We start from the raw sequence: 25,392 nt of genomic DNA, 5'->3' as shown, positions 1-25,392 counted from the left end.
GCTTCAGTGTTGCGACAGCTGGATGTGTACTGTACACAGATGCACACACACATCAAGTAAAAATGCATAAAGAATCACCTTTTTAAAGATTATACTGCACCGAATGTTGACTGAGGGGATTCAATCCAGAGGATATGCGTTTGAAGCGCTGGATTTTTAGAGTGTTCCAGTCGAGATGTATGGAAGCGAGATCAGGCAGGAATCCTTGATCACACGGTTGTATTCGTAGCTTTTGATTACTGAACATTATTTACTGTTAAAATGGGATTTTTGTCAACGTTTTTTGATCAGTATAGAATGAAGCATGGCGTTCTGATCCATCATCATGCAGCATGTGCACCATATCACCACAGCAACCAGTTTATTGGAATCAGCTTTAGAAAAACATAGGTTTCTTATGGGGTAAGATAAGTCATTTTTTTAGATATACACATTTACATAATAGCTAAATGAGAACACACTGAGTTAACAAGAAATGATACAGAGTGGATACAAATTAAAGCATTTCTCTATTACATTCTCGTTTTTTTTTTTTACATTTTGTTTTTGTTTAGTGAAGCTTTCGTGCCGGCCAGGAGTCTCCAACTGTGAAGTATTTATTACTGGGCTGCAAGTGGACTGGCAAAAACAAAAGAACAACAAACAAACAGACGTTTGGTGGTTTCAGTTCTGTAATCACGATCAGAACAAAAGCGGCTAAAGAAGGCCTCAGTGATGGAAAAATAAGGAGTTGCATTTAAAACGAGAGGAAACAGCCGGGTACGTCAGACAAAGACGGCATCGAAGCTATGAGCAGAGGACCGACAGCTTTTGCTTCATTTTCAGCCGATCAAAGCATAACCTGTGCTGTGGAGCCACAGTCTTGCTTTGAGATGATTAGGAGGCAGACAGATGTATTGATGCGTCACGGTGTGCGGCCTGTTGAACGACACTTGGAAGCAGTGGGGTATGAGCTGGTGTTCAATCAGAAAAATCACAACAATCTCTTTTTGTGTTTATTTATTTCTTTTTTTCTTAAAGCCTCATTAGAGAGGTCTCCCGCAGACATCTTTACGCATGAATGCGACACATGTCCGCTGTTCACGCCCCACAATTACATAAAAGTATATTACAAAAATCAGTAAGAAATAAAATCATTAAGAAATAAAAATCACTGTTATTCTGTTTAGCCTTCTTTTCCTATTTGTGTTACGTTCTGTACAGCACTTTGGTCTGCTGTGGTTGTTTTAATGATGCTTTATGAGTGCATTTAATCTGATGGGATTTATGTGGAATTTATAAAACATGTGGTTATAATTTTGCCCAAATGTGTGCAACTACTGGCCAAGGAAATTCCTCTCTTTTTCAATGAATTTAATGCACAGGAACATGCGAGAAGCCTTCATTGGAAACGGCTATTAAAAAAATACGGGGAACACTTACTTGGCAGGCGACGGTTTGTCACAGTATCAGGATTTATAGTAGAAAAGTAGCACAGCGAGGATGGTGATGAGGTGCTGCTCAGTGGAAATGTGCTTTTGTGTTGTTTTTGTTATAAGAGTCATGGTTTGAAACCAGTGGGGAGCTCAGCTCCATTAGAGTTTTCCACTTGAAAGATCTGTTGCTCCACTGCTTTCAAAGGTCAAACACTGGTTACCACCTATGGATCAGCAAAGTCGTGGACACAAGTCGTGGTAAAATTTAGCTCTAGAAGTCATTCAGCAGAAACATCAGTAAAAGTCCTCTTCTTCGGTTGGAAAAAAGAAAAAAAAAAAGTAAATACACCCTTGGCCCGAGAAGCTTTTCATGGTGCCGTGGGCAGGGAGACATTCTTGCAGTGTTTAGTATAATTGTCCACCAGTCACAAGTTGCTAAATTCCTTCAATTACATGCGACCTTGAACTGTCTGTTAAATCTCTAAAGCCCAATTCAGCGGGGTTCAGATTTGGGCGTTCACTTGGCCATTTAGACTGCCCCTCCACTTCTTGCTACAAAAGCACGATTTCCTCTCACACCTGTTTCTCGATGATGCTATCAGTTGGTCGTCGGAGAGGATAATTATCCATGATGGTTAGATGCAGAGGTACTCTTTCTTGCAAGAATGCAACTTTGATCTGCTGCTAAAGTGGCGCTTGATCTTCTTTTCCACCAAATAATCTTGCTTGTCTTGTGTGCAAAGTAGTTGTTATCCACTCGAGGTAGCAGGAAAGGTTTTTCCTTTGACTCTACGTGTCATGAAATTGTGAATTCGTGTAATGACATTGTAAGACACGGTTTGAGACGATCGCAAGGTTATTCCTGAAACTATTTAAAGAATGGACTCGGACACAAACATGCAAGCTTGTGCCGAGTCCATAAGAAAGGTATTTTGAAACATAGATTAGTTCAAATAGATTTAGACCGTTTAGTTTTATTTATGTCGATAACAAACGCGGATAATAAAGATGGCTGTATATGTTTATTGATTATTTAATTGATCACTTAATGGGGGTTGGAGTCTTTTCAAAAAGCACATTTTCTGGGCTGGAAATAGAACTTTTGCACTTAAAAAAGCAGGCCTGAGCATGTGCTACAGCGATGATCACAAGTGGAAAAGCCTGTTCAGAAGGGAGCATTCATCCTCAAAGTGCACAAATATAGTCCCACGAGCACAGAGCTGTGATGAGTGTTCCCTCGAAGTGGCTTTCCAGTCAAACAGCCCCTTACTTTTGTGTGCTGTGTGGTTTCTTCAGTTTCATGCTGTTGAGGGAGATTAGATGAAAATGAAAGCTGAGTTGTTTATTTTTTCCTTTCAAGAATGATCGTCGGCAGATCTTCAAGGAAATATTTGTTTTTGCACATTATGACACTGTAGTTTTTCAGAAGGTTCTCCATGACTATGATGAGCAGTGTTAATAAACAGAGTAACCAAGAGTAGTGTTTGACCAACATAGTCTACTTTCCCACCATCCAATTGCACCCCGGTAATGTAATTTAACTGCCGCTGGCTTTTCTAAAAATCCATTTCATACCGGGCAAGCAGCTTGAGATTTATTGAAGCAATTTTCCAACGAAAGGAAAGTATTGATGTTGCTGTAACACGGCACCACACGGTAGTGTGTCTCATCTGTGAGAACCGAACGGAACACACGTAGATTAAAGAGGATCAGACACTGTCATGTCTGACAGTGAACAGGACGACATCACCTTATTTAATGGTCGCCCAGCATTGTCCGATCGGGCTCAAAGCTTCTGTCAGTCTTTGGACTCTGCTGGGAGTATATGACCTTCACTCTTGTCAGATGCTGACAGCTGTTCTCAGCTGAGTCATGAGCTGACACTGAAGGACGCTTGACTTCACTTGTGTGCCAGATTTACAGATCAAACGCACCACGTTTACCCAATTAATTGTATCATGCAGTATACAATTCTTCCCCGTTATCAGCGGCCTTATTTTTTTCCTCCATCAACCGTAGCATCATCAAAGACTGATCCAGTGTGCAGTACGCCTCATTGTGCAAACGTCCATTGAAAATGACATGAATTAAGATGATTCCATCAGTCTCTCGTCGCCCGGTTTTCCAATTTTTTATTTTTTTGTTTGTGACCTTTTTTCTTTTGATTACCTGTAGAGGACGCCGCAGCAGCAGAGTCTGATGAGCTGATGGTGGACCGCAGCTACGTAAAGAAGAAGCTGGAGCATGGACTCACTCGGATCTGGCAGGTTTGAAAGTAGTCTACCTTCCTGTCTTCCTGTTTTGTTGAAAACAGCTGTTTCTCCCACTCTCTTTTTCTTTTTTAAAAAAAAAACCTGTTTCAGCCTAATATCTTTCAGGTTTTCACTCCATTCACACTTCTCCTCCCACGTATCGCCCTGACCCTTTCATTCCCCCTCTAACAGGATGTCCAGTTGAAAGTGAAGGCCTACATCCTGGGAACAGACATGTCCAACTTTAAATACGACGATTTCATCATGGTACTGGATGTCATCAGCAGGTACACCTCAGGATCAGTGCAGCAGGCTCCTTCGTGTTTCCACTAATTGGTCTTCATTGTCTGTCATCCCCTTCCTGCATCATATTAATCAGGTCGAACTACAGCAGTTTCCCCATGCAGAGTCTGTCTGTCACATACTAACGAACCCACTGAAATTAGGCAAAGCCACCTATAAACACACCTCCATCATAATCTTTACCTTGGGTTAAGTGCACTTACATTAAGGCATTAAAGCTTTTTCAAATGTGCCGATAAAATTTTATTTTGCCTGCTCGTAAACTCCAGTTTAATTGACATTAATGGACTGCATAAATAGGAATTTACACACCTTCATCACGGTCGTTGATCTTTGTTTCCGGTCTCTTGGTGCTCGGCATAATGTTATTCTATTTGGCAATGTAATCTGTGCTCAGCTGGAACAGTTTTTGTTGGTACAAAATATTTAGATTTTTTATAATTTGGTCTCATCACTCAAACCAAGAGCCGAAATTAAGACATTTTAGCGTCAACCTTTTCAAAATTTGTCCTACTGACTTATTCTGCATTGTGTTTTGTAAAAACAAATTTATCCACCTATTTCTAAGTGCTATATTAGAAAAGGTAAGGCGAGTCTATTTGCAAACTTGCTTCGGCATTCCTGTACATGACTTTCATAAAAGCTTCAAATCGCAGAGGAAAGGGCCAAAGTGCAGACATGTTTGACAAGTGGAGGCTAATTTAAAATGGAATAAGTGGAGATGGCATATTAATTAGAGGGTCGATATTGGCAGACACGATTGGTCGACCATTATGTCAGTCAGGCAGAACTGTTCACCTCCTCTGCTCTTAGGTGCAAACAATGTCCGTCTCATGACCGGCGAGCTGCAAAAGCAAAGGCATACATTGTATCTGGCTGCTGCTGCTGGCTCAGCTGTCTGTCAGACTGACACAGCAGTAATCATTTGGTGGCTTTGAGCCCGAGGGGCTGCTTCTGATGTTTCTGCCTACTTTAAAAAAAAAAATAAAATTATTTATCTTTTTTTTTTTTTTGTGCTAAAAAAATATCGGAAAGTCACCTTTACATTTTTTACTTAAGAAAAACAGGGATGTTTTTGCTCAGACGCACATATTTCATAGGTTCATATTTGCAGGGAAATCTCCATGCAATGATACAATCGTAGCGTTCTCTTTACCGCGCTCAGCCTAATTTCCATTGGTTGCAGCGATGTGTACATCCACTCCTGTAAATGTACTTTCTTCCATCGGGTTACTTTCCTAGTCACTATGAAATCGCTTCTGCCGCCACTAAAAAAAAAATGTAATCTTAAAGGCATCTTGCACTGTAAAACATCTGGTTAATACATGATCTTTCACCATAGTATATTTAGCACTGTGGTGTAATTGGATTTTCAAAGATTTAGTCTATTTATCACTTCACTTCTACTTTTACCTCGCAGTCCCATTTCAAAAATGCCACTGTCTCCATCTCTTGTTAACCTTTTCTCACCACTTGTGTATTAATCATCATTTGCCCCTTCCTGCTCTTTCAGGCTGATGCAGGTTGGTGAGGAGTTCTGCGGCAGTAAGTCTGAGGTCCTGCAGGAGTCCATCAAACGCCAGAGTGTTAACTACTTTAAAAACTATCACAGGTGAGATTAAAGCATCCTTTTACAGAGGATCATAGGTAAGGATGACACAGAGTAGAAATAAAACTCTTGGTTCCAGTATGTTCTTGTCTCCTGAGATAAACTCTGAGTTAAAATGCACTGGCTGCCTCTAACACTCTATTCCCGATGCAACCCTTTTTGCAGTAAAGGTGCAATTACATCCCGCCTCTCAATGAGAAGAAAGACCATTTCCATCTTAATTACATAAACCCCCTGCCAGCCTCATAAATATGTATTTTTTTGACACAAACAGCAGCACATTATCACAGATGACCTGCACTAATGAGAGTTATGCTTAAATATCAGGTTTCTAATGAGTGTCACCGCTGGGTTGCAAAATGGCCAAGAAAAAAAAAAGAGAGGAAATATGACTTTGGGTTTGAGGTAATCTTGGTGTGAAATTGAGCTGGCAACTGAAAAAAAGAGAGTAAGAGGTGACTGACCCAGAGATGGAGGAGGAGGAGGAGGAGGTGCACCAGCACCAGCAGCACATGAAGAATTTTACATTTGCACTGCATGCAAGGAGACTTTTAGGGTGCATTGAGTTTGATTCATTTTCCAGTCCAGCGTCATTCCCCAAGAAGCCATCAGTGAATTTCGACTGTATTTGTCCAGCAGGTGCCTGCATTAACACTCCAGAATCTATTGGTGTGTATTGTTGGTGTGAGGATGCAAGGTTTAGAATATCATCAAGGTTAAAACATTGTAAATATCCACGTGTGGCACCATTGGTAATATTTGTTCTCTTTAATTTAGTTGGTCCTTTAATTATTTGTGCAGTAACTTGTATGAATACAGCATGATGCTATGTCATTTGTCACTTTGAATATGCTACACTTTGTTCAAGTCACCCACATTGGGTACATTTTCTATTCCCCTGTCCTCTCATATTTCTTACGGCGACTCTAAGCCCTGCAGCTGTGTTCGAAGTCAACACTGCGCTGACATTTCAAACAGAATGACTTGGTATTAACCTGGCAGGTGAGGACCAGGGTGGCCGCTCGGAGCTGTGAGCACATAGAAACTTACACAGACAACTCGTACCCCTCCCACTGCTTGCTGAGCATCAGGGACCTTTGCATGTTGTCTTTTTGTCTGTTTATTTAATAGCACCCATCAAAGCACGGGGGCTGTTTGAATATATGAAATTACATTAGTTAATTAATACGCGGATACTTTTCCACTTGTTTATGTTCCCTGTTTTTTTTTTTTTGTCTCCTCTACCTTTTCCCCCATATCTTTTCTCTTTGCACAACCCTCCAGGGCACGACTGGAAGAGCTGAGGATGTTTCTGGAAAATGAGACGTGGGAGCTGTGTCCAGTCAAGTCTAACTTTAACATCGCCCAGCTCCATGTGAGTAAGACACATCACAGAAGTGAAAAGGTGAAGCCTGACACCATTCATTTATCCTCACATTGTCACTCATCTCACACCCCACCATTTTGAAATTTGCATAAGGACATGAAGCTCAATGATCCCTCTGAATGACCTGCGTATGTATGCATGTTTGTGTGTTTATTCACTCCGCGCTGCACAGCCCAGATGAAGATCAAACGACTCTTGTCCCTTGTGGGGTGTTCGTTAGAGGATTTTACTTCCCATGCTCATGGGCAACAGTTAAAAACAAAACCTTGAGAGCCTCGTGTGGCTCAATTGTTGCCGATGTCTCAAGCCTATATATTTCTATTTGAACCAACGTGCAGAAAATCTCACTGTGCTAGCTTTTTTTTTTGTCAGACTTTTTTTTAGGTCTTGCATATCTTTGTTAAATAACTCTTGGCCTGTATTTCAAAATCTTCTAAGCTTGCTCGCCAAAATTTGCCACGTTTGGCTAAGAGCATTCTGCAGTTAGTTATGCTTTTGTGGGCCAGAAGGACTGCGTCTCATTTCAGTGTTAGCCTTCTCACATCTGCTTTGACTTTCAAAGCTGTTGTCATTGTTAAAGGTTTATGGAACAAGCAGGTCCCCATGCTAGCAGACACTTGTGCCTCTTCCTTAGTGCCGAGGTGTTTCCTGCAGAATGTGATTAGCCTGTCGGGTCGTTCTAAGTGCGTTTTCTGTTATTTCTTTTTCTTTTTACCACTGTTTACTATCTGTTTAAAGCTGCTCTCTTTAAAAATGAGCCTATTTTTTTCGATATTGAAATTCACTGGTGGCGGCTTTGTCCCATCTGTTTTTTTTTCTCCCCATCCACTCCCATCCAGGAGTTTAAGTTCATGGGCCAGTGTCGCTCTCCGTCCATTTCACCAAGCAGACAGGCTGTTTCCTCGTCCACCCCGGCTCAAGAGGAGCTGTCGCTGTTCCAGCAGTTCCTTCAGGAGGGGAACCCCTTTGAGATGCACATTGAGCAAAAGGAGGAAGAGACAGAGGATGTGCTCGCATCCAACGGGGTAGGTGTTGCGAAATGACTGTCTGCAAATAAAACGACAAGACAGAATGTACCGTTCACTGTTTAAAAGGTTGCAAATCAAATATTTTGTGGATCTTGATGTTGATATTTGATTTGTTGTCTGAGTATTTATGGCTATTGTTATAAATTAAGCTGTGTCGTGTGCGGTTGTTTCCCACATTTATCATCTTTATCCTCTATTTGTGTCTACAAATCAAATGCTGGCTTTGTCAAGTTGTTTACTGCTACCAGAAAGACACGGGCACATATGTGCAGTATGTCGCAGCAATAAGCTGAGAAAAAACCCCGACAAAAGTTCAGAAAGAAGACTGATTTGGGAGATATTGGCTGTAAGTTATCACGACCATCCAGCTAGCAGCTGTTGAGGAGTTTTTCAAAATCCGATCCTCTTCTGTGGGAGACCTTTTTATTTATGAGAACGGAGACCGCTTCACCTCGGAGTGCTGTGCCGACCACTTTTGTGCCACATATAATTGAGAGAGGAAAAAAGAAAGTGGCACACTGCTCATCTGTCAGTATGCGTTGTGCACCTGCTTCCTCAAAGAAGGCAAACTTCTCTCTGTCGAGTCTTTTGATGGATTTCCCAAGATATACAGAGCATGGATGCAGTGATCCAGAGAAAACTACCTAGTTCTTTGGATGTCACGTGCATCTGCTCCTGCCATCGCTACATCGGTGTTAAGCCCCAAATCTTTTTTTTTTCTTAAGGTTCATTTGTTGGAGTAAGCAGTTTTTTTTTTTTTTTTTTTCCTCTCCTGATTATACAGGTGCCCTGACAACCAGACTGTTTGATATGGTTATACTTTTTATTTCCCTGGTTCACAACCTGAAATAACATAGCAGGAATTAATAAGCAGGGCTTACAGAAGCCTTAGAATGGTGTGCTCTGCTCTTTTGCTTGTAAGCCAGTAGGATACTGAAGACAAGGATGCTGCTGACAAAGACAATGTTATTATTTCAAAAAGGACGTATCCGACACCCTCCTGACTGATTAACGAATATGCTTTTTCCACCTCGAGCCAGTCATTCAAGGGCTACATTGAAATTCATGTCTTTTGTACCTGTTCTTTGCACTGACATTATCTCCCGCAAGGTCAATCTGATCTTTCTCCTCTCTGTTCTCCAAGTACGAGTCAGACGAGCTGGAGAAAAGCGTTTATCAGGACTACGACAGCGACAGCGACGTCCCTGAGGAGCTCAAGCAGGACTATGTTGATGAGCAGACAGGCGATGCCCCTCTGAAGAGGTCGGTTCTAAGTCGAGTTGTCACGGTGTCACATCAAACTGACACACAGGTCAGGAGATGGCTTATCAGAGTATGACTCTTCAGGTGAACATAAGCGTGCACACCCAACAGCGGCAGCTCCTGTTATTCAAACACCAATTACAGTAAACCGACCTCTCTTTGCATCTCTCTCTCTCTCTCTCTGAACGCAGCTCCGTAAGTGTGTGAAATCCCGCATTAAGCCAGTTTTTATGCCTTTAGCGACAACAATTTTAGCTCCCCGCTGTCTCATCCTGATTTTCAGGCCGAAAGCTTTTAGGAAGATTGTCGTCCCGTGAAAACTTCTCATTATTTTCCATTCCCGCACAAGTTATTGGTGACTATTGAACAATTAATCACTGTCTGATAATAGTGAAGGCTTTTTTTTAATCTTGTGTGTGAAGCATTCATTTGTATTGAAAAGAGACAGTTGAATGCAATCGAGGAAGTCTTTGTGTATTTGCCTCCTTTATAATTGGAAAGTGTTGAATTCTAAAGGACCTATATTTTACACAAGCGAAACCATCTTAGCATGCTACGTCTGTAATTACTCAAGTCCTCTTCTTGTATTTGGTTTACAAATAACTGCTTTAATGTGGTGCTGCACTTGATATTGCCTGTCGGAGCTGAATTTTATCTCACTCTTTGTTCAGCTGGGACTGCCCATGCGTATTTGTTAACTTGCTTTTGTGCGTGTGTGTTTGTGTGTTTTTGACAAGCTGAATTACTGGAAACTAAGGAAGTGTAGGTGTACAATTCTGAGAGCTCACCTCATGTTTTATACACGATTTGTATAGGAAGCAAAACACACAACACTATTAATTATTCAGTGTCTCCTCATAATGGAGGCTTTGTTCTGATGACTATTTCATGTAATGTAACTTTCAGTGTCCTATTCATCGCGTTGTGGTGTTTCTGCTCTATGTCCTCGTGCTTCACAGGTCTGACATACCTGAGTTAATTGCTTTAAGTGTTACTCCACTTCCTGCTCGCAGTCCCATTTATATTAACCCGACACACCTGACATATGGTCATTTAAATGTTCATTTCCCATTTTTATGAGCAGAGATTACGAATGGCTTTATTATTGAGTGGGTTGCAGGGTCACATTGAGAAATAAGATGGCCGATGTAACGACTGCTTGCTAATAAGCCTCAGTGAGCTCTGTGTCAGGGATTTAGTGCTCCAGGATCACTGGTTCAGAGACTTCACCACCTGGGTCCGTCTGTATTTCCTGCATTGTGTAATGGCTCCTGATTGATCAATTACGAGACTTTGACCCATGCTAAAGGTTTTATTGCAGCGAATTAGCGATGTTAGCATGTATCAGTGTGTCTCCTTTCTCATGGTTCCACCCTGCGATCTCTTATACACCCCCCCCCCCGCATCCTTCAGTGTGTCCCGAGAGACCATCAGAAGCAAGAAAAGGTCGGACTACAACCTTAATAAGACCAATGCACCAATTCTCACCAACACCACCCTCAACGTCATCAGGCTTGTCGGTAGGTACTGCCCACATACACACACTCTGCAACTAATCTCTCCTCCAGAGGAGCCCAAACCCAGTCACAGTGCATGTCTCCTCTGGCCCGCTGAGATTCCAATTTATTCATCAATTAATCAAATCGTAGCGACTGGCACGCCCTGTGTCTGTGTGACTGAGCTGCACCAATAATAGTTAGCCTTCGCCCTGAGCTCTGACCTTCCATTTCCAAAGACACGCTCACATGTCTTTGTAACGTGGCTTTTAGGACATTTGGAGCCCTCGTCGACTGAGAGCGCTCTTGGGTGACGTCACCTCATGAAGTGATTTTTATGGGCAAATGAGAATTCTAGTCGATGTTTATCTTCCCTGTGTCGTCGTCTTGGGGCTGTGACCCTTTGAGACACGATTTCTGGATGGTCCAATTTGGAAACACTTGTTTGATTTTTAACACAAATGATTTTTGGTTTTCAGTTGGAAAAAGGTTTATGTTCTCTTTCTTTTTCTTTTTTTCTCCCTTTGTGATATTTCACATGGTGATTCAGAACTATGTGGGAAGACTTGAAGCAAGGAAATGTTTGATTTCATGTTTCACTTTTAATTCAGTCCCTGTGGAACTCTAAAGGAATTCGATTGAGTTCCTGGTACAAAATTTAAGAGAGGGTGTAAAAAGAATGAGTGTGAGAAAAAAGTGCTCTTTCAGCGGCACGCCAGCGAGATTGAATTTACCCCCCCCCTCATCAGCTCAGTCAGTGCTAACCTTGTTACATCCCTGTACCTCTCTATTTATAGCTTTTATTACCTTTCTGCCAAATTAGATCCTTGCAATTTGTATGCAAATGCAACATGCTCCTGCTTAATTTGCTCCCTAAAGGATGTCGGCTCGTCATGATTAGCTTACTGTAGTTGAACTCTTTTAATGTCAGAAAATATTTACTTACGAACAATAAGCATGTCATTCTTCGTAACCTGATGCTTGGTTTATATATACTGAAAAGCACAGAATGTCCCCCTGCATCACACTGTGCTCTCTGAAATACATTCAGGAATTTTGTCCTTTTTTTGGCCCTCTCCATTTCAGGAAAGTACATGCAGATGATGAACATTCTGAAACCAATTGCCTTTGACGTCATCCACTGTGTATCGCAGCTCTTCGACTACTACCTTTATGCCGTGTACACCTTCTTTGGACGCAATGACATGGTACAGTATTTCATATCTCCAAGGCATCTTCTCTTCCATGTAGGATTATTAAACTGAATATTGGCTAACTTTTTCAGGTTTAAAGATCATTTGATTATTTTTGATCCATTAAAGACATATTTAGCATGCATTGAGATTCATATTTTCAACCTTAAAGAAAATAAGTCACTTTGTCCCTTGATGAAGCATGACCATACCCCTTCTAGTAAAGCATAGAGGTGGGAATGTCAAAGGCTGGGGCTGTTTTTTCTTACAGCTGTGAACTTGGGTTTTCTGACGGGATATTTATTTCGGAAGTGAAGAGGAAGCTTGAAAACTTGAAGGAATTTACCAAAAGATAATTCAAGCGACAGAAGTTGCTCTGTCAGCAAGATAATGATCCAAAGCTTACCAGCTGGCTTTTGAATGGATATGTTCTCTTTGAGAAAATCAAAGAATGCTCTTTTATTGAGCCCTTAAGCCTGATTCTTACTCGGCGCAACCGCGCAACTGTTCTGGCTCGAGAACCATTAATGACGTCATCGAAAGCGCCAGCCCCTTCACAGTTCCTTCAGCTCATAAGCGCAGTTTGCGCCGAGTATGCGTCACATTTGCAGTTCTCTCCAGACCAGCGGGCGTCACTGTTGAGGAAACAAGCTGAAGAACCGGACGAAGAAAAGCATACGAAGAAAGCATACACAATGCCACCTGTGGTGTCACGTCAGCAGAGGCTGGCACATCTGATGCGGATGCGGAATGAATTTACTCTGGGTGTAGAACTGTGTATGTATCTCAGAGCTAAGCGGCTGCGGCAAAAACAGAAGAGAAAGTGGAATGTTCGTCCTTTACAACAAGACGAACTTTGTCAAACGTTGTCCTTTGGGACAACGTTGTCCCAGTGTAACTTCATAGACGTGTCGTACAGATGTTTGTAGAGGCGCACCCTCTCGGTCACCGCGGTCTCTGCAGTGTTCGTGTTTCCTTTCTCTTGGTCAGCTGTTTCCGGTTGAGCTCGCGCGAAGTCAGAAAAAAAGTTGTGTGCACGACCTTGCGACGCGCGAGGATTTTTTAGCTTGCGACGGGGGGCGTGGCGGAATTTTGGGTCACGTGACCGTTTGCGCCATTTGCGACCAGCTAGTAAGAATGGGTCAAAGCGAGGTTGCGCTGAGTAAGAATCAGGCTTTAACCTATGAGACACGGTATAAACAGAGATTTCAGCGTTTTGATGCTCCACTGGGGAGAAACTAACCATTTTGCTGGCTGAAATAAGGAGGAAAAGCTGTCATTAGTGAAGTCAATCTTAGACCCCCTACTGTTAAGGTCCTGCCAATTTAACCATCTACCTATTATTTTAGCATTTGAAAACTTAAACTAACTAACTAACAATAAATATATATATATATATATTTTTTTTTTTCTGGATTATTTGAGTGACACTTTAAATTGTGACATCTTTCTTTTAAGTGAATGCCAATTGCTTTGACATTTGAGATCAAATTTGACATCCTTTTACATCTAACGTAATGACTCGGGGAGAAAATGTGATGAAGTCACTGTTGAGCTGCAGTGTTGGTACACTAAACAGCATAAAGGAGCAAGAAGAGAGTGATGGGTGTAAGTGTTGGGATGTGCATCATAATGTGCCAGTGTGTGGGATTTTTGATAGTGCTACAGAAAAGAAAGAGATGTGAGTTTCTGTCAGTTATAGCCGACAAGCAATTCAGTTTTTGTTTTGGGTGTGCTGCATTAGTGTTTTGTTTTGTTTGTTTCATACCTTTTTTTTCCCCCCCAGCAGAAGTCTCTATAACCTGTGTACTGAAGTTGAATGTTACGACATTGGCAAGACATTTGCATTTATCATCTCTAGAGATGGAAATCTGTGTGTTTTATTAGATAATATAAAGTGAGACATGGAATAATAGCTGCTTTATATATATATATATATATATATATATTCTCTTTCAGCTACAGTAAAATAAAACTAAATAAACATCCACTTGAGCAATAGTTTCCAACTGCAAGCCCAGTCCCCCCCCACCCAGTATAAAAACCATCGTGTCATTTATACTGTGCCTGACAGAGAATAAAAAACAGCATTTTGTGTCTTTATCACCCTCAGGGAAGTTGTAATGATAGCATCACAATGACTTCTGTCCCATGGAGATGGTAAATATATAGGAAAAAGGCTCCTTGGGGGCCTCTTTTATTCAGATTATTGCCATGTTTATGCATGTGTGAATGTGTGTGCAGGGGAGATGAGGACATTTTGAGAGATGTTAACTTATCAGTTGGCTCACTTTTTTTCTAATGTGTCTCCATCTAAACTCTGAGTCCATGTACAGTATACCAATGTGTGTTAAGACATTCTTTTATGTATTTATTCATCAGCATTACTCTCTGCTGTATCTTGAATTAATTTGTTTTTGACACGTAATACTCCAGTCAAGTCTGCATTTTCCATTGCTTGTTTTTGTCTGTTTTGCCGCATCCTTAATCACTTTATTTTGCAGCCCATGTCACCCCACTAACTTTTACTGTCAATACTCCCATGCCACTTTCCATCCCATCTCTATGTTCTGACCATCTCTCTGTAACTCTCACTTTCACTTTTTAACCGCCTGTGCTTAAATCCCCCAAAGAGTCATTCATGAACCCACCCATTTCATTAATGGGTCTCAGTCAAAGAGACACGGACAGTAAAATGCTAATGTCCCCATGAATCTTTAAAACGCCTCTGGAAATTGCCCGGCACATATGCTGGTGTTTTGACCCAGACTCTGCTCTCTTTACTCTGCTGGAATCAAGATGGAGCTGCTTGACTCCTCCACTCGAGGAGTAATGGCTGGGCATTAATATTTATAAGGGAAAATACAGCAATTATCGGCGTGTACAGCCACACTGTCTCCAGTGTCACACAAACGCTAAAGTTGCGTATTGTTTCAAAACTCTGGAAACTCTTGCACCCCATGGGAATACCTTGGATATTTCACTCATGTGTCTACTCTGGGAAGAGACAGGAGACAGATATAAAACAAAAACAAAAAAGTCATAAGTGAGTTGTGAAGTGAAAGGTGGAGGTAAACCTGTGTTGAAATCCAGTGGCAGAAATGTGGGAGTTGAAAGGCTGCCTATCAAAGCACTGGGGCAGGAAAACTGAACTGAAAAAGAGGGAGCGCATTGGGAAAGTATCTGACGCTTAACTGGATTCCCTTAAAAGTGAGCAGTAACGCAAGCAGTTATTTTTCTCTCTTAACCCGTGACTCCCAGAAGGTAGCTCACATTGGGTGTTATCTAACATGCACATGTGCAGTGTTCATACTGACAGTTGCCTGCGACCGAGAATAAAACGGCATTCTGACTCTTAACTCTCTTATCTTCAAAACCATTGCAGGAGAAGTTGAGATATGTTGAATCTTCCTGTAAAGAATGGGATAGGCTCAAAAATACCAGCTTCCTTGATCCCCACAGTGGAACTCTGTTGCGCACTTCCCACTTACCTCCTAAATCTAACATTTGACGATTGTTGAATTTTTCCTCGTCTCACCTGGCTGTTCATCAGTTCCTCATTAGTTTGAGCAAGTTTTGTTGTCTTTAAATCGCAGGTCATTTCATTGTGAAGCAACAGCAGTGTGTATATGTACAGTTACTTCCACTCATCACTTCCACGACTCTAATTATGTTTGTCTGCTTACTTCTTTTTTTTATTTCAGTTCTGTTGTTCTTTCTCCACAGTGTTGCTGTTAAAGTTTTTAGCCTTTGCTTCTTGTTTTCTTTTTTTCCTTTCTGCTGCCCGTTTGCCATCCATAGCCTGTCCCAAGCCCATCTTTGCCCACTTATGGTGGGAGAGAGGCGGTTACTACCAGAGTGGTGGGCCCTGCCTGTTTGGTAAGAGCGCATCCCAAAGTGTTTATGACTGATATAGGACTGCGCTGCCTTGCGCGTCCAGAGCACTTGTCAGCGTATGTGGTGTGGTTGTTTTGAAGCTCTTCAGATGTGCATGATTTGCCCTATTAAGTAACATCAAGCACATCTCAAAGGGATTTCAGAGGCATTTAGATGTGGAAGTTGCTGTGCTGCTGCCCTGTACTGTACATACCTCTCCTCTCTCTGGGCTGTTGCCTCTCTGATTGTTTGATTTTGATGCCTGTGTGCCTGAGACTCCTAGAAGTAGTAAGCAAAGATTAGCTAGTCTTAAATTATTTTAGAAGAGAGCAGATCTTGCTTTGTGTGTGTATTTTTGCACCCCACTGAAGTATGTTCTTATTGAAGAAAGTTTTAGTGCACCATACAGACATTCACCACGTATATATGTGTTTATGCATTCTACAGTACGAGTCATCAGGCCTGGGCCTTATCAGCAGCAGACTGAGAACCACACTGAACCGGATCCAAGAGAACCTCATCGACATGGTAAGACAGCAACTGTCTCATCTTCTACTCATCTTTCTCCTTCTTTCTCTTTCACCGGTCCTTGTTTCCTCATCGCTACTCTGACACAAACACAATCTCAACATATATCCTCGTGTCCTCCCGTTCTCTTTATGCCTCTCCCTCTTTTGTTGTTTCTTGTCCCCCTTTTTTTTTTTTTTCCATTCCGACCATTTCTATATGCGTGATCGAACTGTTAAAAGAGCCCACAGCCGGTGTCGCCACAAAATGCATTATGGGTCGTCATCATCTGGCCAGTGGTCACCTCCTAGCTCGCTCACAGACGCGAGCACACGAACACCTCCATCTCTTAATGTGGGCAGCCTGCGGTGGGTGTTATTCCATTAGGGCCCTCGATCACTCCTCCCTTTGCTAATGTGACACGGAGACAATTGGTGTGGTGCAGTCCACACTCTGCAGCTCTTTTGTCTGGTAGTCTATCCTTCCATTGTCTCTCTCGCCCTCTAACTTGATGAAACAAATGTCCTCCTTCACTTCTTCCTTTGATTTTTCTCCATATCTGGCAGTGTTTTTTTCCCTGTTATCAAAGAAACCATAAATTGACTGTCATCTGGTCTCACCCTACAGTGGTTTTGCTCGAGGATGCGGTTGATGTTCTGGTTGTCCTAGATGTTGTTTTTAAAAGGAAATGGAAGTAACAAGTCATGTCCCTTGGGACCAATTAAGGTCTGATGTAAATGCAGCTTATGAATAAAAAAAAAAAGCAATTCAAATGTCAGTTGAGCTCACTTTTATTCAGAAATATTAGCTCCTATTTGATTTTATAACAATATGAATCCCTGAGCTGCCGTTGCTGCGGTGATGGATTAGTTTTGTTAGCCTGGCTGACGCGTCCACAATCTCGATGAGATGGTGGTCTGGGAACTAGGTGTGCATTTTCTCGTATTTGAGGCGTGGTTTACGAATGCCTAGAGCCGTTTATTGGGCGCTACGAATGTCTATCAAATGACGTCAGGTTCTTCCCATGCTGCTTTGCGCGCGATTCATAGCCAATTGTATCACTTATACCAGATGACGACAGAAATTCGACGAGGAAGAAGAAAAAAATGGAAAATAAAAGTAAACTTGCGCTCTAAGCTACTTAAATTAACAACAAAGTAGGCCTATATGCTACATTCTACATTAATTTTTATGTTGTAGAGTTGTGAATTTATTTTGATAATGGAGAAATTGAGCAGCCTTGCTTTGTTGTCTACAGTAGTAGCTCAACCCTCATCTTACTTTGAAGCTCCCAGCTCCCAGAAGTGACGTCAACGAAGCTTTAGCAGCAGAAAAGCTATCAGGCTTGTGTTGATGATAATAATAAACTCCTGGACTATGTACAAACTTCCAAATGCATCGTTTTGTGAGTACAGACCATATTTGTACTACTGTAGAAGTTTGGTGTCATGGCATGTGATTTTAGTGTGGTAATTTTGGAGATACTGCCAGGGTCCGTCAGCGCTTGTACTAAGCTATTCGGGATAACTCAGTAACTCAACTGATGTTCAGCCAATATCGGAAAAACTTAGGGTGGGCTACTTGGCTGGATGTCACGGTTCAAATGACCTTAGGGTGAATCTACTCCGAAACACTTTCTAAGGCTGCATCGAACGGTAACGTTGTGTCCGCTGTCATGTTGGATTAACACTCTACAAGCTTCGGTGTAGCGCATGGACGTCGTCATCATCTTGCTGCCCCCCCCCGTTCTGTGATTGGTTCCCAAACTCTGGCAAAAATAAGGGCGGTGGTTTCCAGGCTGACTTTGCAGTGAGAATGAAATCGAGCGCAAAGCAGCATGGGAATTCCCAGGCTATAGTTTTGTAGCATATAACACAAATAGTGATGCAGTCAGTTGGCTCTGAAATGATAAAAAATTTTTTTTTTTCTTTTCCCAATGAGAAATTCCTGAAAGATTACAATCTTTTTGCTTTTCCCTTTCTGACGACCGATGGGGCTTATTGTATTTTTCGATAACGATTATATCTAATAACTAAGAAAACGAGTGTTTTAAAATGAAACGCGTTATGGCTTTTGCAAAAAAAATCTCAAATTTTTTTAAATGATTGGCACAACACGTTTGACTGTTTCAGTCGGCTGTGGCACCGCACAGACGTGATACGACAAATAGTTTATTTTCAGTTAATTTTATATTCTCAGACCAGACGGCTTTAAAAAGCAATCAAAGGGTTTGTCAACTCACTTGTGGAGTGAGCGCTGTTCCACATGAGACGAAATTGTGATTCTCTGTTGCGAGCTAGTAAAAACAGAGCAGGAGAAGCTCACATTTAATTTCTCAGGCTTTGGTGTTTAAGTGTGTCAGCAAATACCTCAAGGGCTGCAATACAACGTGGTGACAATCGGATGTCATAAAATGTTGCCCTTTCAACTTTTTTCAGCGAATCAAACGTGTTGTGAGAGAAATAACTGAGATAAATAGATGTTGAGAGTAATGGATGAATGCATAAGAGGACAGGGGACAGTGACGACACAATGCAAAGAATTGACATGTCAGACACAAGCGTTCCCGTTTTCCATCTTCTTCGTCTCTGAAAAAAAGCTGGAGTTTTCACAAGAACGTGGCATGTGGAGTGAGGGAAAGTGAACACAGACTGAACACAGAGCAGCTCTATAAGATTTTAATTACACAAACAAAGCAAACACTGCTCTGTTAACAGTTTTGATCGACGCGGTCCCCCAGTTTCTCTTAATGAATTACGTCCGCACTACGGCTTAGATCAAACGGCCCAGTTGGCAACTGGACATGGTCTTTGCGGCATGTTCAAGAGAAGGGGTCCTCACTGGTTCCCTACATCTGTTCAGGGTAACGCTCCAATGTGACTGTTCTCACTACTATTTTCAGATTTAGAACACGTATACAAAAAAAATGTTGCTCAATAGTGAAGATCAATATTTCATTCTAACTGTGAAAAGTTCTTTTTATACAAATGTTTTGTGCTGTGCATTCTTAATTTGAACATAATTTCACTGTCACAGGCCAGCATGAAAGCAAAGAGTTGACCGTCACTGTGTGCAGTTGTGAGTTTTCAGGATGCATAATACACAGTGATGGGAGACATAATGACAAGCCATTCTGGCACCCATCAGTGGCAGTCTCATCATTATCGTACTGTATACCTCATCAGAATTTAATAGGAGGTCCAACTAGCACCACTTTTTGCATGTAGCTACAGTAAGTATTTTTCCCACAGCAGGGAGCACACAGCGTCCGAGTGACCGTTGAAGCGAAGCATTTATTCGACAGCACAGCATAAAGAGTATTTTGCCGGTAATGGCTTCACTGGTTACTTACCTGTAATGCTCATAGCTGAGCACTAAGGAAGTAGGGAGCAGAAAACACAAAAAGATAAATCGTGAAAGCAGAGGAAAGAAAACGAACACCTGTTACAAAATCACACAAAAGACTCATAAATTATCCAAACCTTAAATAGCCTTACTTAGCAGCATGTATTTTAGCTTCAGGGTCTACAATGTTTGCCATTTACACCTAGGTTATTTTCAAGGTGAATTATGAGCCATTTTCAGATGTCAGGAAGGCTGCAGCCGACTTGCTTGGTGCTCGGCTGCCTTCTTTAGAGACCACGTATACGCTCTGAACTGTTCAGCTGATTCAAATGAGTCGGATGGTTGGACAAACTAGATGTGGGGAGAGATGGGAGAGGAGCGTAATGCACCGAGACATGTTAGAGTTTCGGTGAACGAATCCTCTCGGAATACAAAAAGTTGCTAAATTTAATCCACGCGGCTGCGTTCATGCGTTTCAGATGAACATAATCGTATCACTTTTGTGTCTAATTATTACATATTTCAAATTGGCTCCGAGGTAGGACGCAGTTGGGTTTTGTAACTTCACCCGTCCTTTCCCTGTGTTTTGTTACCAAATGCTTTTAGCTTGTTCTTTCTCAGAGGCGAAACATACCCATTTTTTTTTTTCCAAAGTAACACTGCTTACTTTGAAAAAAAAGTAAGCAGTTTAAATTGACATCAAGTAAGCATAATTTTATACATCTCGCAGAAACACAACTTATCATTCATATGTTACAAATTTTTCCATATTCCATTCTTTTATGCAGGTAGTTTCACTGCACAGTGAGTATGTGCATGCAGAGTACACACACTCCTCCGCTTGCATACAAATAGACCCACTCACACACTCTAGAGATTATGACAGGGTAGACCTCATTTGTAAACGTATTACAAAGTTAATTGCACACTGCGCGTCATTTGAAGTTCTGAATCCTTCCGGTTTTGTTCCCCTGATTTGCCATCGCAACAGTTTGATTCCAAAGCCAGAGTGCTGGTAATGACTCAGAGTCCCACATGAACAGCAGTGAGACTTGTTCTCATCTGCTTTCAAGTAGAGAGTGGCTACAGTTCAAACCGGGTGATCTGCAGGGAAGAAAGTAAAAGATCATCGCCTAGTTTATATGCTCTCCCCGCCGTCATGTACTTGACTACCTCTTGAGTTTTATGAATCTTTACTTGGAAAATGTTCAAATCCTCCCGTCATATTGCTTGGGGCACCTTCTCTGACCGTGTCGTATCCGAATAATGCCACGAACCCCATCTGTGGTCATATTGACATTGCTAGAAAGTTCATCTGTGACAGCTGCTGAGAGCTGTTGCTGCAAGCAATGTTGGGAAGAGGGTTAACAAAGGACACCTATCAGAAGCCACCTCTGGCTAACTGACCTTTCACTTCTTACTATTCAGATAAGCAGTAGCTAGGCTGTTATTTCTTCTATCAATGTCACTTCTTTTACAATACTTTAGCCGTCTTCTCATTTCTATCCTTTATCCTTTTTTTTTTTCTTTGCTCCTTCCTTTTATCTGTTTACCCTATCGTCTTATCCTCAGCAGCCGCGTGCTCACCGATTTCATGCCCCTTAACTCTCATCATCACAATCAGCTGCTTGTTCAGTTCACAGCTTACTGGTGCATGTGACTGAAAACACAGTGTTTGTGCGTGTGATTTTGTTTGATTTTAGTTCCACCATTTTCTGTCAACCCACAGTTGCCCACGACGTAGACGTGTGCCTGTATATTTGCCCGCTCATGCTTTTTCTACCTCGGCACCGAAACAAAAGCGAATGGTGGGGATGATTTCTATACTGACAACGCTGTACACAAATGTGCGCAAAAGAGTTAAGCTTGTGTTGTGGTTTGTTACTCTGGCCCGATAGAAACTACACCCCCCGGTCTGTTGCCTCTCACAACACGCACACTGGACATTGAACCGAGTCATAACATATGTGTCTGTGCACTTTTCAATTTTCCAGTGTGTCGTGGAAGGCTTTTCGTAGCCCCTCGAAGTCACGAAGAGCCTGCGTCTTAGTCCACCTTGAAAATTGACTGCTCCTTTCAGCAACAGATCCCTTTGCCCTCCAATGGAACATTTGATTGAGCTGCACTCAGGTTCAGGGCTAAGGAGTAAAGGCAGAGTCAAAATTTATGCTCGTGACTTCAGTGCCGCACACACGGTGTGGGAACTTTGAGCAATGACGCAGTCTGTAAACACATGTTCGCAAAAAGTACCTCTGTTTCCACGCATGCACAAAATAAAATCCCACCTGGAGTTTTGTTTCACAGGTTTACAATTTCCCGATGCACTACTGCGAAATTTGGAGCTTGATGCTCCAAATCTTCTGGAGCCTAATTTCAGCCCAGTTGTCACTTGAGGACACATCCCTGTTTAAACTGGACCGACGGGGACTGCATTTTGACAGGGCTTATAGATTGGAATGAAGCACCTTGGTGGGCTTGTTTATGCTGTACTTGACAGAATGTCAAAAGAATTGACATTTTTGTTAGTGTTCTAGTGCAAAACACACACACATTTCATTGCAGGTCATACTCCTCGGCTGTGATGAGGAGACAGTTTATCCCCTTGGATAAGAAGCTCGGCCTCCTGTCTGCAGCCTCCCATAAACCTTTGCCAATGACTCCTTGCACCTCTCACTGTGACGGACACAGAAATGAGCAAAATCATGCATTTTCTTTTGATATGTCATGTGGGTTCTCTTTGTTCCTGGCTTTTGTAGCATTTTGGTTTCTTCCTCTTTAGTTTTCTTAGCCCAACTGACCATGGGCGTCGGTTTGATTTCATAAGTGCTGGGGACAATTACCATAAACCTGAGTAAGGTTTGAAAAGTGCTGGGTACAAGCTAGGCCCATTGCTTCCGAATTGAGGTTTCATGATAAATAATAGGCATTGCATTAGATGATGCGTATTGACGCGATATTGTCCCCATATTAAAAGTTAAAAGCCATCTGCGCGGTCTTGTTTAGGCCGTCGGAAACATCCTGGGTTGGGACAAACTTAAGAGTAGGCCCTATTCGTATTTCAAAATCCGCATTTTAGTACAAGACTAGATTTCGGTTATTGCACAGCCCTTGACACACCAACAAATCTCAGACAAACCTCGACCAAGCAAGAGCGCATCAGGAGACGTAGCCTGGCTACAAACAGCCCTTGCCCTGACAAATTTTTTTGCCAACATTGCCAGGCTATGAAACGACGGGCAAGAGTGAACGAGCAGCAACCCCTCTGTGAAATAAGTTTTCATTCATTGTCTATCTCGCCTGATATGCATCATAAACACTGACGAATCTTCACCTGCAACACCAGCGACGTCTTTCATCGCTCGTTACACTGTAAAACCGCAAGCGCAGTGTGTGGCAGCGGAGCGGATTCAACATAGTTGCTATTCAGCAATGGGGGCTGATCGCAAGCGCATTCATACAAGGAGAGTGAAAGCAGAGCGGATCAAATAGTCTTTGGTTAGGAGAATGCCATGATATAAAATTATAGTTTTTAGGAAAGCAGAGTAGTCTGTTACATGCATGATGCACAGCTCACCAATTCAGCTTCTGCACCAAAAGCGGCGTTTGCACTTTCTCTACTTCTTTAAAGTGGTGGGGACAAATCTGCTCGTCAGACAAAGTGCCGGGGACGCGTCCCCACCGTCCCCGGCGGAAATGACGCGCCTGCAACTGACTGAAGGAAAGATTTCTCCGCTTGTGTCTCGGCTGTTTTGAAATTCCAGAGCAGGTGAGCAGAGCACCAGCTGTGGGATACGGAGGTTGCCCAAGATGGGCTCAGAGGGTCTGGCGACGTTGCACAAAACAAATGAAGGCCTCAATTCCATTTGACATTCATCGAGTGAAAACCAAATTTCTGGCATTAGAGGGACAAAGAAGCACAATAGGATCCTCTTGGCAGTAATTACTTTACCGCCAGGCCATTTCACTTGGATATAAATTTCTGTGGAATGGGTTTGAGAGGAGTCAGCAGTCAATCATGACAGATTGAGACACTTGGAATGAGAGATCGCTTTTCAGCCCCCAGCTTGAAGTATCCTTCACAACGTGTGGTTGGAGGATTATCAAGCTGTGGGAGTTTACAGAATTTCTAAGAATAAAGATTTTCTTCTGGAGTGTCATTTAAAAATTTAAGATTTTTTTTGTAAGTGTTTTGTCTTGAAGCTGGCTTTCAAAAGATATAAAGAGCCAGTGGTTATTGTTTGAAAGGCAAAGGAAGCAAATTTGCTTTTGTTTTTACTCACTTCAAAGGAATAGTCAATTTTTTTCAAGTAGGGTTGTTTGAAGTACTCAAACAACCCTACTTGAGTGCTCTCAGTTCGGATGATCAGTAACATATCTTGATGGACCAGCCGAGCTTAAAGCTACTCAGAAGGGGTCCGCGAGCAGAGTGAATTTTTGGCCATCTACAATAACTGTCACTATTACACCAGACAATTGTTTACTTTGTGACTACATTTTCTCAACTGCAGAGCGTCCATGGAGCAACACATGTGTAACACAGCCGTTTTCATGCAAAAGTGAAGTGTCGTAAAAGTCCACAATATAACCTTCACTTACACCTCGATGAATGTTTTTGAGTCGTTTTGGATGCTGAAAAATGTGCTTTTCTCATGAATCCCCTCCCAGAGTAACTTTGAACTCAGCTTTCCCATCAGAAAACCACTGTCTACTACAGGCAAGACACTCAATAATGCTCCATACGGCCCTATAAAAGAAAAAGAAACAAAAAAACTCTACTGCCCTTTTCTTTTGGTCTTTTCAAAAAGCTAATGGCAGATCAGGACCGGGAGAAATCGGCAACAGGAACCAGTGACTTTTCTGGCATTTTTTCAAAAAATTTTTTTTATAGAAATGATTTTATAGTAACGGTAGCGCTGCACCCAGCCTCTTTTTTTTCTTTTTGCAAGCGCTCCCATCAGATGGGCAAAAACTGCCACACTGGTAGCCAGGAAAAATGGAATTTCTTCTTGCTGTGTCTGTTTATTCCGAGCAGGAAGGCTTTATGTTAGATAAATCAGAACAAAGGAAAGGCCATTCGTAAGAGCGGACGGTTAGGACACTAAATGTTGGTGGTAAAAGAAGCCAATTGATCATGTGATTAGTGATAAAGCGGAAACAGTCTTTAAAAATGAAAATAACTCGCAGTTTGTCTTGCAGGTGACAGCGGAGCAAAGGTGCTAATTATCTCTCTGCATGTTGTGCTCTGGCTCTAGGAACCATCTGAAGAGACTCCCCTCAGAAAATGGCTTCTTAATAAACCTAAAGTCGACCTGGAATCGGCCTCCTTCTAACAATAGCTACTAATGTGTCCAATAGATAGTCACACACCGACCTCTTTCTGCATAACATCTGCCGGACTGCGTCAGTTTTCAGTTTGAGGGCAAGCGTCGTCCGTTTGCTGCTCAAGGCGAAATACACTTTGTTTACCGCAGCGTATTTGGGCAAATGGGCTTGAAATGATGCAAGACAAAGGGTTCAGCTAGTGGAGATGTGTCATGAGATCGTTGTCATAGAAATGAAAGAAAGTTGATGCGTCAGAGGGGTCTTTTTTTTGTTTGTTTTTGGGTGGAACACTGGCAGCAAAAGCTTCTGAGCACCCTGCCAGCAGTTTCCTGCCAGAGAAAGGTGCTATGTGGACAGGGGGCCTTAAACTTAAACTGATCTGGCAAAATTTTGATA

At 42.0% G+C, this 25,392-nt stretch overlaps 1 protein-coding gene across 2 annotated transcripts in view; it reads left to right on the top strand.

Annotated features, from left to right (window-relative positions):
- The window catches only part of vps50 (VPS50 subunit of EARP/GARPII complex), a 100,594-nt gene that overhangs the window by 49,282 nt on the left and 25,920 nt on the right, over positions 1-25,392 (top strand). Inside the window, exons 14-23 of one of the 2 annotated variants that reach the window (XM_075450478.1) lie at positions 3,591-3,682; positions 3,860-3,954; positions 5,484-5,582; positions 6,864-6,954; positions 7,806-7,991; positions 9,139-9,257; positions 10,671-10,777; positions 11,840-11,961; positions 15,748-15,825; positions 16,270-16,350. In XM_075450478.1, coding sequence (XP_075306593.1) covers positions 3,591-3,682; positions 3,860-3,954; positions 5,484-5,582; positions 6,864-6,954; positions 7,806-7,991; positions 9,139-9,257; positions 10,671-10,777; positions 11,840-11,961; positions 15,748-15,825; positions 16,270-16,350 — 1,070 coding nt within the window. The remainder of the gene's footprint in view (positions 1-3,590; positions 3,683-3,859; positions 3,955-5,483; positions 5,583-6,863; positions 6,955-7,805; positions 7,992-9,138; positions 9,258-10,670; positions 10,778-11,839; positions 11,962-15,747; positions 15,826-16,269; positions 16,351-25,392) is intronic. The other variant, XM_075450479.1, reaches the window with a different exon arrangement.

The sequence above is a fragment of the Odontesthes bonariensis genome, chromosome 18 (assembly GCF_027942865.1).
Source record: "Odontesthes bonariensis isolate fOdoBon6 chromosome 18, fOdoBon6.hap1, whole genome shotgun sequence".
Classification (NCBI taxonomy): Eukaryota; Metazoa; Chordata; class Actinopteri; order Atheriniformes; family Atherinopsidae; genus Odontesthes; species Odontesthes bonariensis.
Note: the sequence above shows the minus strand (reverse complement) of the source record. Positions and strands in the feature narration are given on the sequence as shown.